This window comes from Pogona vitticeps, chromosome 4, assembly GCF_051106095.1.
Source record: "Pogona vitticeps strain Pit_001003342236 chromosome 4, PviZW2.1, whole genome shotgun sequence".
In the NCBI taxonomy this organism is placed as follows: Eukaryota; Metazoa; Chordata; class Lepidosauria; order Squamata; family Agamidae; genus Pogona; species Pogona vitticeps.
In genome coordinates this window covers 64,805,590-64,817,500 of record NC_135786.1, presented here as the reverse complement: position 1 = coordinate 64,817,500, position 11,911 = coordinate 64,805,590, and the positions used below count along the sequence as shown (strand labels likewise).

Sequence of the window (11,911 nt, the reverse complement as noted above, 5' to 3'; positions counted from 1 at the left end):
CTCTTTTCTTTTTGCTAAGCTCCGTGCCTTTTCAAAAATCAAGAGTGTGCAGGGCTTAGCAAAAAGGAAGGGGAGGCGTTGCTCCCTTCCTTTTTGCTAAGCTCTGTGCCTTCTTGACAGCTGCTTTCCTTGCCTTTTGCCAAGGCACGGGGCTTAGCAAAAAGAGAGCCCTTTGATCCCTACTTTTTCTAATTTGGGGTTAGAAAAGGGGGGTTCATCTTATACATTGGGTCATCTTATAAACTGAAAAATACGGTGATATACTAAGGAAAAGGAACCTAAAGGGAAAGCAGAAGAACATTTTTAAGGGCAGAGAAACCACCAGATTTAAGCCAAAACAAAGGGTTTATCAGGATATGACTTAAATTAGACATGCACAATATTTCAGAGTACAAGAGGCTGAAAAATGAGTCTCAGGGAGGCTGATCAGACAACAAACTAAATGGAAAGGGTCAGAAGAATCAGTGGCCTAAGAAGTATGGAATAGTAGCAGATGGTAGTGTCTGAAAGAGAGAGAGCAGTTGGACTTCAACTTTGAGAAGCCCTAATCAGTGTGGTTGACAGTCAAGATTCTAAGACGTGGTAGTCCCAAATTCAATGACTGTCTGGAAAATTGCTGTCAGCTATTGTTCCCAATGCTTGACTAGATGGACCTTTGTATACATACTGCAGATTCCTATGAAGACTCACTCTCTACAGGAAGACTTTTTACTATTTCCTGTATTTTGTACTGTCTATAGTTTGAATTTTCCTTGAGGTGAGAATCTGAGCGTTAGTGTAGTAACACAGAGCTACATTTCAATAAATAACCTTCTGAATAAATCATTGTTTGTGTATTTATATAAGATGGCTTCATGAAAAGTAACAAATAAGCACAAGTATGTCACATTATATGATTGACAAACTACAAATGGCTTAAATCCAGTAGTAAGTTACAACTAGAAATCCCTGCTGATTCAGTGTGCCTACTCTAGTTCTGACTTACTATTGGATTTCAGCCACTGAACGAAGTCAATATTTTAACTCTTAGTTATCAATTCCACAATGCATATATCTAAACAAAAACTGAAATTGGCTTAAATTTAAGCATTCCCATATTCTTCCCCTTCTCCTTGCCAACTTTACTTCACATCTTTTGATCCTCCTGAATATTTTTATAACTCAGTATATAAATATTATGTAGACTATAGAAATATTTGCTGAATGCCAGGCAAACATCTTGAACCAGAAGAGTGAGCCAGAAAAACCAATATGTTTGCATACTCGTGTGAAGATGGGCTGCTTTGCAAGCTTTGTGAAAACGGTACCCTTGGGGACTGAACGAGTAAAGGAGATCATTGTGGACCAAAGGTGTTTTCAGTCTCTCAATGGCCAGAAAGGAGAGGTTGTAGACTGTGTTAATGTAGGAATTATTCCTGCAGATACAAAGTTGAAATGGTTAAGATTCAGGAGAGAATCATACTGGGGAAGACACTAACAGACTACAGATCTATTTGAAAATACAGCGGGGTCTTGACTTGAGAACTTAATCCGTATTGGAAGGCGGTTCTCAAGTCAAAAAGTTCTCAAGTCAAATCTGCATTTCCCATAGGAATGCATTGAAAACCATTTGATCCGTATCTGCTCTTTTCCGTCCATAGAAACTAATGGGAAGCTGCTATTCTGCCTTCGACCACTAGAGGGGTATATTTTGTTTCTTTTTTTCTTAGGTCAAGAAAGGTTCAGGGAAGGCAGGGAAAATACAGTCCAGGCAGTACCAGGCAGTCTGAAGACTCCCAATCCACTCTCTAAACACTGGGAGGAGTGAGGAAGCAGACAGGCACCCCTTTCACTGGCCAACAGTTAACTGAAAGTTCAAATTTTGCACTTTCCCTGCCTCCCACGTGGGTTTTTTTCAGTTCTTAACTCAAATCTAAGTACTTAAGTCAAGTCAATATTTTCCTATGAGAGCGGTTCTTAAGTCAAAATGTTCTTAACTCAAGCCGTTCTTAAGTCAAGACCCCACTGTAACTCTTAAAGCATTGCACAGGTAGAAAGACAGCTTCTAAAAATTCCTCCCATGTAGTCCTTCCCCACAATGGAGTGCAAGAAGATGCAAACATAAATCACAGAAGTTGCTGGGATCTTGTGCTTACATCTCATTCTAGTGTCAATCCTTGGTGTGAGGAAGAAGAGCTAAATCTACCTGTGGGTTTGCAGTGGCACATGTAGAACACCATGTTCAACTCAAGGAGTTAGGTTTGGTATGCCACATTTTTCTCACTCTTGTGCCTGACTGCCTTTGCAGGTCAGGTCTGAATGTTTCTTTTTTTTGTTCATGTATCCATAAGGATACTTCCAGTTCTGCAGTTCTAAGTTTATTTTAAGATTAGTACCATTTCTCTGCTATTTCTTTGATGAGACATATATCATGCATCTGCTGTGGCAGGTTTATTGTGTTTTCAAACCTTTAGTTTAGGTCTAATCTATGCACCTAGCAGAGGGAGGATAGCAAGTCTTCAATGGACTGCCTTGTCACATGCTGTTTGTCAGTTGGCCTTGAATATATAGTTCTTAGGTTGAAAGGCAGGAAATGAGTCACATGTCCTATAAAAGTCCTAAAAGATGTCCTTCCAACTGAACCTCAGCTCATGCTGAACTGTAGAGCAGAACTGTGCAACTGGCCAGATCCAAGGGGCCTGCCTACTATTATTCTTGGAGTTCTCAAGAGGAAAATAAAAGGGGGGGGGGTATGCTGGTTATATACTGCTCCATAGCACTGAAAACTCTTTCTGGGTGGTTTAAAATTTAATTATGCAGGCTACACGTTGTTTCCACCCCCAAGAGAGCTGGATAATTTACTAACCTCAGAAGGACGGAAAGCTGAATGAACCTTGAGCTGGCTACCTGGGATTGAAGCCAGGTCATGAGCACAGTTTTAGCTGCAGTACTGCAGTTTAACCATTATGCCATGAGACTGCAGTATAGGACTGTAAGCATTCTTTTTCTGTATTATTCCCTTCCTGTCTCGTTGGAGGGATTTAATAAGTTTGCTTTCCTTCTACACATGTGTCCTCATAGCCTCCGAATCTAAAAAGCCCTTGCCTCTATAACAAGGCAGACTCCCACTTCATGTGAAGAAAGAATGTTCATACTGACCTGTCTACTTGACAATTGCTTTGGTAGCTGAAGGAACATTTCATGATGGTATCGAGGGACATCAAACTGACATACTGAAACATCTCTACTGATGCTGTGGTGTCTTTGGAGACGACATTTTCCAATATATCCTAATATTTCAGGAAAGGAACAGGAACGAGAATAAGGAAAGGAAAGTCTCCAGCCAGACTGGGTTGTTTATACGAGGTTGCATTTTGCTGGGGTAGTTGAAAGAACACTTACACCAAATTACTAATAAGTTTTGGTTAAAACTCATATGTGTCAGCAAAAATAAAAGATGAAATGAAAGTTCAGATTCAGTTTTCATGATTTTTAGATCATCATATGTGTCAGCATAGTGTTTACACAAGAGTGGGTGATACCTTTATGCAGTATTTTAAGCAGAACACTATATTAGACCACTAAAAAGAAATCAAACACATTGCAAGCTTTCATGGAGGAATTCCACTTCTTCAGGCTTAGCAGCACTACTTTATAGATAGTGCAGAAAAACTGTAGATAAAGGTCCAAAACTAATGTTAAATATCTGTGCCATTTCTGCCTGGAGAGTTGATCTCAGACTCAGGTTTTAGTTTTAAAAGTCGTCTGAGGTGTGTGTGTGCAATCTCATGCACCATTCCTGCAACATGGCTGGAATTTTTACGCCCTATTGTTAAGGCCAGCAGGATTGTCAATTACTCTCTGATTGACACTGCTTCCAGGCACTCGCATTCCCTGCTTCAAAATAGAAAAGTTTCTTGCTGGCTGTGGGTCTGGGTCTGGGGACAAAGCAAGATAGGCAATTATGTTAAGAGCAGGGTGTAAAAATTCCAACCACACTGAACCAAGCAATAACAGAGTACAGTGGTGCCTCGCATAGCGAGGTTAATCCATTCCGGATTAACCTTCGCTATGCTGAAGCATCGTTGAACGGGGCAGGGATTTCAATTGGAACGCATTAAACATGGTTTAATGCGTTCCAAATGAGCCAAATACTCACCGTTCAACGAAGCTTTCTAATGGCCGGCAGCCATTTTCGTGCTCTCGCCTCGCTTAACGAGGGCGCGAAAACGCTGTGCGCGGCCATTTTAGGCCATTTCCCGGCTTCCGGTGGCCATTTTGGCCGCCGAACAGCTGATCGGCGGGGGTCGTTTTGCGAAGATCGGTAAGCGAAACGCTTACCGGTCTTCGCAAAGCGAATTTTTCCCTATAGGAAAAACGTTGTGCGATCGCATTAGCGATCCGAAAAAACGGATCGCTATGCGATTTAATCGTTATACGGTGCGCTCGTTAAGCGAGGCACCACTGTAATTATTTTTAGTGATGCAATAAAAAGTATCACCCACTCTCGCATTTGTGTAATCTTAGATACCACACAGCCTTTTCCCTGTTCCTTCTGAAGCATAGTGTTTTTATTATTCAGTTATGTTTCTATTCACAAGTATTGGATACTCACAGCATACAGTTCCAGCTAATATGGTAATGTCAATCCCTACAAAGCAATGCAATGATAACCAAGGTATACATAATAGAATGAAACACATATGATTGATTGAACTTGTGAAAATGGCCATTTCATTAAGGTAAGAATAATTTCCAATGAGGTTTGAGAAGAAATAGTTTCATATAATATATATCTTTCATGCCAGATATACTTACTGGCTATAATCTGAAGGACAGTGCAACCATTTTTTCACTCTCAAGGACAAATTTATTTTATTTATTCATTCATTTATTAAATTTATACCCCACCCATCTAGACCGAAGTCTACTCTGGGCGGCTAACAATAGAAATAGAATAAAAACAATATAATATAATAAAAACAATAGTAATATAGTTCAAGATGGGAAAAAATATTCAAGTGATGACAGGAGGGAAAACCTGCCTAAAGAGGCAGGTCTTAAGTTGGCTCTTAAAAACACCCAGAGAAGGAGCCAGACAGATCTCTGAGGGGAGATTGCTCCAAAGGCGAGGGGCCACTGCCGAGAAGGCCCAGTTTCTTGTTCTTTCTTTCCGGGCCTCCCTCGGCGTTAGGCCCCCTCAGCCACCCTTCCTGGCTAGAACGAGTGATTCAGGTAGATCTAGGTATGAGGAGGCGTTCCACTACATATCGAGGTCATAAACCATTTAGGGCTTTATATGTCATCATTAACATTTTGAAATCAATGCGGAAATGAATGGGCAGCCAATGCAAGGCAGCCAGAGTAGGGGAAATATGCTGTTATTTTCTTATCCCCTTGAGAAATCTGGCCGCCGCATTCTGCACCATTTGAAGCTTCCACATCAATCTCAAAGGTAGCCCCATGTAAAGCGCATTACAGTGGTCTAATCTTGAGACTACAAGTGCATGGACCAGAGTGGTGAGTGCCACAACATCAAGATAGGGATGCAGCTGGGCAATCCGCCACAGATGGAAATAGGCAGACTGACTCCGCCTGGATTTCCACCTGGATTTCCATGGTGAGAGCCAGATGGACCCCCAAGCTGCAAACCTCACTCTTCGCGGTGAGAGTCACTCCCAAAAAGAGAGGGAGTTTCCCAAAGCATCGATGGAGGGCCATCCACCCTCAGGACCCCTGTCTTGTCCAGGTTCAGCCTCAGTCCATTCTCCTGCATCCATTGCAGTACAGCCTTCAGGCAGTGCTGAAGGGATGGAGCAGTATACACTGTGGTTGGAGAAAAGGAAATGTAGACCTGGGAGTCATCAGCATTCTGGTGGTACGAAGCCCCACACCCCCTGATGACCCCACCCAGCAGCCTCATGTAGATATTAAACAGCATTGGGGAGATAATCGAGCCCTGTGGAACCCCACAATTGAGACTCCATGGGACGAAACACACACCCCAAGCTGTACTCTCTGAGGATGGTCCTCCAGGAAGGATCGGAGCCAGGCAAGCGCCTGACCACCAATTCCCAGCTCAGAGAGCCTCCCCAGGAGGATACCGTGACTGATGGTATCAAAGGCAGCTGAGATATTGAGGAGGACCAAAAAAGACATTTTGCCCCTGTTAGGCTCCCTCCGCAGGTCATCAAACAGAGTGTGCTTTCAACCTGGCTTCACCACCGTAGAGTGCCTAATAACCTCCAAGAGGGTTTCTATAAACAATGGCTACTCTGGTCTACACTGGTGCTGGACTGCATAACTGGGAGGACAGGCAAGAGTCAAGGGAACACCCCCTTCCCCGCACATCCAAGTTTCGGTTATGTGTGCCAGTTCTGCATCCTCCTCCAGAAGAAAGTCTTGGATAATCTGGGATTTGTTGGATACAGACCTGGCATTCAACAGCACCAGATTCAGAGTGGAGGGACAGCTGAAAAGACACGGTATTTAGAGAAATTCACTTCTAAAAGGAGGAAAACTGACTTCATATGAGAAGCAATGGGGTGTTTTGATTTGACTTGTTTTACCAGCATCTGCTTGACTGACTCTACCATAGCCGTCACATAAGGCTTCAGAACATCATAATGGAACCCTGGGGTGAGGAGCTTCCGGTGCTGCTGCCACTTTGGCCCACCCAGAATTAGCAACCCTAGTCCTAATGGGGGGGGGGGGAAGGGGAGAAGAGACAAACAAGACAAAAGTGTTCCATTATTCATTTGCTTGTAAACATAATAAACATTTTTATACCATCTTTAAAAGAGCACAACACCATCTCAGGTCAGCTTATCCTTATGCATTAAAAAACCAAGGTATATATATTCTATTTTGTATAATAAAAGAGTTACATTTGTGAATACCACTAAATGAAAAATATCCAGGGCAGAACATGCCAAATTAATACCACCTCAGAAACTATTAAGTGAAAACTTATCTGAAGAGAAGGTTTATTTTATATATAAACCTAAAATATACATACATTTTATATATAGGTTTAAAAAAGGTTTATATATATAAACCGTCTCTTCAGATATGTTTTCACTTAATAGTTTCTGAGGTGATATTAATTTGGCATTTTCTGCCCTGGGTGTTTGTCATCTCCATATATATATCATTTCTATCAAAGGGAGAAACTGGTTTTATTTAGGCCTTAAGAAAACATCTGAGGTCCTGGATATATATATCCAGGACCTCAGATGTTTTCTTAAGGCCTAAAATAATCAGTTTCTCCCTTTGATAGAAATGGTATAAGCACACTTTCTACTAAGGCCAGGAGCTCATCTTGAGAATAGAAATTTTATTGGTTCAGAGATTAGTAATACACAACCCAAGAGAATCCATCTCTGTGATTTACCTAAATATTTGCTTAAAATATGAGTCTGAAGAATACATATTTCCCATTATTTCTAAAAGGGTGTTTTTAAATATATTTCTCTGATGTAAATATTGTTCTCATAACATATTGTAACAATAAAACACATTCTCAAAATATTCAGAATATTCACCGTGTTCAGATTCAGTACAATACATATACTTATCTGATTCCCTTGTAGCATTGTCCAAAGATGCTAGACAAACAAATAAAGGTAGCATGTAAACCCTCCAGCAGACACTATTTTAGTAAATAGACAAGCAACTTCCTGTAGATTACAGCAGCTTTCGGGTTTTGAAAAACTGTCATACATGGAAATAACTGACACAAATACAATTTGTATCATTAAAGAAACATAACACATACCGATCCATGGAACGAGGAATTTGTATACTGCAAGAGATTTGGGATCTGAATAAATGAGAAAGACATGCTATGAAAAGCTTGTAAAAACAGAAGCTTATTTCCTCAATTGCACTTTCCTAAAATGATCTGTGAAATCATTTCTGTAGGAGATAAGAGTGAAATAAGCAGTTTAACAGCAGATTGATTGTAAATGCCGGGGGGGCATATCAGAGGAAGAGGGGCTTCGAGCACGAATCAAACCAGGCCCAGATAGAGGGGCAGTGTGGACACAGACACCACAACAACCCAGGGTCTTTGTGTGGTCACTTAAACAGAATATAGTCACAAAAGAGACTGTGAATCAAGCCAAGGCCCAGTTGAATAGCTTTGATTCAGCTTGCCAATGTGGTCATACTCTTAGGGAGGTAAAATGAGAATTAGTCTGTGAAAAGTGAATAACAAAAGAAAAGAGCGGAAAGAATTGCTCTCTCCCTTGCTTCTAATCCTTAAGTATTCATCTGCAACTCTTGCAAATAGTTCTTTGCATAATAGCCACAAACCCCTATTTAATTTTGCTCTGAACAGTATTTTTAAATTTTTAAAAATGTTATTACCCAATTTCCCATACAATTACATACTCAGCATTTTATTTATCGGTATATACAGTAGTACCTCAGTTTATGAAATTAATGCATTCTATGGGACATTACGTAAAGTGAAAAATTTGTAAACCAAAACACGGATTGTCGTAGGAACAGGGGCAGCGCTACAAACCTCCAGGCACAATGCATCCTGGGGAAATTTTTTCGCAAACCGAAAAAAACCAAAACAAACCTCCATAAACTGAGGCATTATTTTCAACGGATTTCTGTTTGTAAACTGAAAATTACATTAAACCGAGGCATTCGTAAACTGAGGTGCTATTGTATAGTACAATCCATTCCTATAATCCCTTAAAACAATGATTCTATCAAGCTCAAAAGACAACAGACCAATATCTGTCAACTTCTCAAAATGTCATCCATTATATTTAATTGGAACTTTAAAAATAACAAATATTGCCGTGTTTTAATGAAACTATCTTCTTTTATATTTCTTCTAAGCAATCTAAGACGAGTATCCAGATATATTTTCCATATTCGGACAATTTTAATTCTTGCAGCCCCTAGAAGACTCTTTATCTACTATAGAATAATAGTAAAGTTTCACTAGGAACTATCTCTTGCTAAGTTCACACACACACATGCACACACACACACACACACACACACACACACACACACACACACACACACACACACATTACTGTTACCATTTGATGGGAAGGACATAAGAAACCAATGTCTTACCACCTCTACTGTACACCATCTTCGCATATTCAGGATGATTGATGACTAACACACCCAAGAATGGCCCATACCATAATGAATGACAATGTGGGTATATCTTTGTCCACTCTACTAGATTCTGGAATTCTTCTTCTGGTTTCACCTGTGTTATTTGTTGAAATATTTAATCTGCATTATTTGTATCTGTGTAGTCAGTCAATAATGAAATTAATTTTGGATTATGAGAGAGATGAAGCAGTGGTTAATGAGGCTATGTAAAAAAAAAAAGTTTAACTACCGAATGAGACACTCCTCTGCACAGGTCAACACTATCTTTCATAATCTGTTTGATTTCTCTGTAGTCTGCATGGGCTTCGTTTTACAAGTTTTTGTGCCTCTTGCATGGAGAAGAAAATCTGCAGGTTACACATGAACAAGCCCTAGATTTCTGAATTCAAAAGGAGGGGAGGCAAAACCCATAAAATGTTAACATGAGAAGTAGGAAACAGGAATAAGAATAAAATAAAAAAAATATTTTGCATGCTATCAATACTGTTTCATTACATTTTCAGTGCTGATTGAAAAATCTCCTTCCACCTTTGCATTCCAGTGTAGACTTCTTGAAGTTGCTCACCAGTGGAAGACAACTTCAGTGAGCCTAGGGACAGTCCAAATAATGTGTTACATTGTGCCAAAAATGCACCCTGAACCCTACTAAAAACAAAACCAAACCAGAAGTGTCTTCTCTTTAGTATCATTGCTGGACTGTCCTTTTAATGCAAAAGGAGGAGTAAAAATATTTTGAATAAATAAATAAATAAATAAATTCATTTGAGTCCTTTTAAGGTGAAAGGAGAGATAAAAAAAATTTAAATACATAAATACATTCATTTGAACTATACATTAGTCTGGTTCAATAATACAGAGAGCTAATTATGACTTTTTTTTCCTCACAAATTCATTCTTCTTGCAATTCTAATTACACGTGGCCAACATGCAACAGACTAGACACTCATGGAAATGTTTTAAAAATCTTTTAAGTTCTTATGCTAACTGAAACGGTAGTTGATTTTCATCAAATGACCAAACAATCTGCTTTGTACTTGCAGTTATAGACTTTTTTTTTTCAACCAAAGCAGGCTTAGCTCTTAGATGGCATGACACACTTATTATGACCCTGACAGTAAAAAACCACATACAGAACAGCAATACTTTGCTTTCTTTACAAAATGATGACAGACAGATGCACCCACCCATGGCTCTGTGCATTACATCTATTGTGTACACATTCAAGCACCAGACACAGAGTAAAACTTTAAAGTCATCTTACCATTTCGAGATGGCCATACAGCCAGTGGGCAGGAGGTCCTGGAAAAGAGCTGTAAGCTTTGACTAGCTGCTGGTTCTTCCGATACAGCTGTATGACTTTCAGCACCACATAGGTAAGGCTGGCAAAAACTACCACATGGAGAATCAGAGAGAAATCCTGAGGCAACCAAGAAGTTTGCTTGATGAATTTTGATACAGATTCCATACTTTCACTTTGTATTTCCAGCTAGTTGTCTTCTCTTTGTGGCTGGACTAATAACAGCTAGGCACTGACTCTTAGAAGTTTGTCTTTTGTGTTTTGCCAAGAGAATCGGAGTGATTTCTGTTTCAAAACAAAGTATCTCTTTTTCCCAAGAAATGCACAACAGGAAACTTCACTTCAGGGAGTGTAACATTACCAAAGGGGAATGAACACACTCTCAGCCAATAAAATCTTCCCTTACAACTGCTGTGTTTCTTTGGCTACAGTCAGTGCAGCTGCTGTTATGTCCTGCAGCAAGCTTGAACGGAAACACCCATTTCCCTTTCATCCAGTAAAACACAACCGTCTGTTATGTTGGAAAATGACAACAGTTCAGGAACATGTGAGAGTATATAATTCCCTAAACTGAGATTTGAAATGCAGTCAGAGAGAGGCTGTGATTTTGATTGGAGCTATGAATGGTCATTTTTGCACTCAAAAATCACTCCTGCACTGGGTTGTTGTGTTTCTTTTTTCGGGAAAAGAAAAAGCATAGGAACTCAGCAGTGGTATCTGTTGAGCATTGATTACCAAGTGCGGGTGCCACATTTATGCGGTTGATTGAACATGATTTATTAATGGAGTTGTATAACTTGCTTGGAAGATTCTTAGCATGTCATGATTCAGAGGGACAACCCCCCCTTTTTTTTTGCTACCTGATTAAAACAAAAAGGGTCCTATCCTGTTTTGTGCACAGAAACCAAGCCAGCCATATTTCAACACAGGCGAGGGGACAGCATGCTCCACTGCAAATGAATACAACTTAAAGCACAGGGCATTCTGTATGGTATCGTCATCTAGTTGTTTAGTCGTGTCCGACTCTTTGTGACCCCAGGGACCAGAGCACGCCAGGCCTTCCTGTCCATCACTGCCTCCTGGAATTGGGTCAAATTCATGTTGTTTGCTTCGATGACACTGTCCAACCATCTTGTCCTCTGTCATCCCCTTCTCCTCTTGCCCTCACACTTTCCCAACATCAAGGTCTTTTCCAAGGAGTCTTCTCTTCTCATGAGATGGCCAAAGTATTGGTGTACTCTACCGCCAACTATCCCTAGGCAGCCATTTCATCTTCACTAATGCTAGGACTGGCTTTGTGCAGATTTTCTGTTGACTAAAGAAAATGGGGAAGAAGGAAATCTGATATCTGGTTTGTACTTAAGGGATCGTGCACAGTTTTGCTGCACTCTGCTGTAAAGCATAGTTTCTTCTCCATGTGGCAGAAATGTGGGAGTACACGTACATTTGATTAGAAAAATGGTATATGAAGAACTGTTGAGG

At 40.2% G+C, this 11,911-nt stretch overlaps 1 protein-coding gene across 2 annotated transcripts in view; it reads right to left on the bottom strand.

The window, feature by feature from the left end:
* Positions 1–11,162, bottom strand: part of LOC110086551 (cytochrome P450 4A4) — a 23,075-nt gene extending 11,913 nt beyond the window's left edge. For both annotated transcript variants that reach the window (XR_012086385.2, XM_020807522.3), the window contains exons 1-6: positions 10,394–11,162; positions 9,085–9,226; positions 7,757–7,801; positions 6,549–6,676; positions 3,139–3,269; positions 1,264–1,415 (exon numbers count right to left, since the gene is read on the bottom strand). Coding sequence is in view for 1 of the 2 variants with exons in the window: in XM_020807522.3 (XP_020663181.3) it covers positions 1,264–1,415; positions 3,139–3,269; positions 6,549–6,676; positions 7,757–7,801; positions 9,085–9,226; positions 10,394–10,597 (802 nt within the window). In the remaining variant the exon portion in view is untranslated. The remainder of the gene's footprint in view (positions 1–1,263; positions 1,416–3,138; positions 3,270–6,548; positions 6,677–7,756; positions 7,802–9,084; positions 9,227–10,393) is intronic.
* Positions 11,163–11,911: the final 749 nt, after the last annotated feature.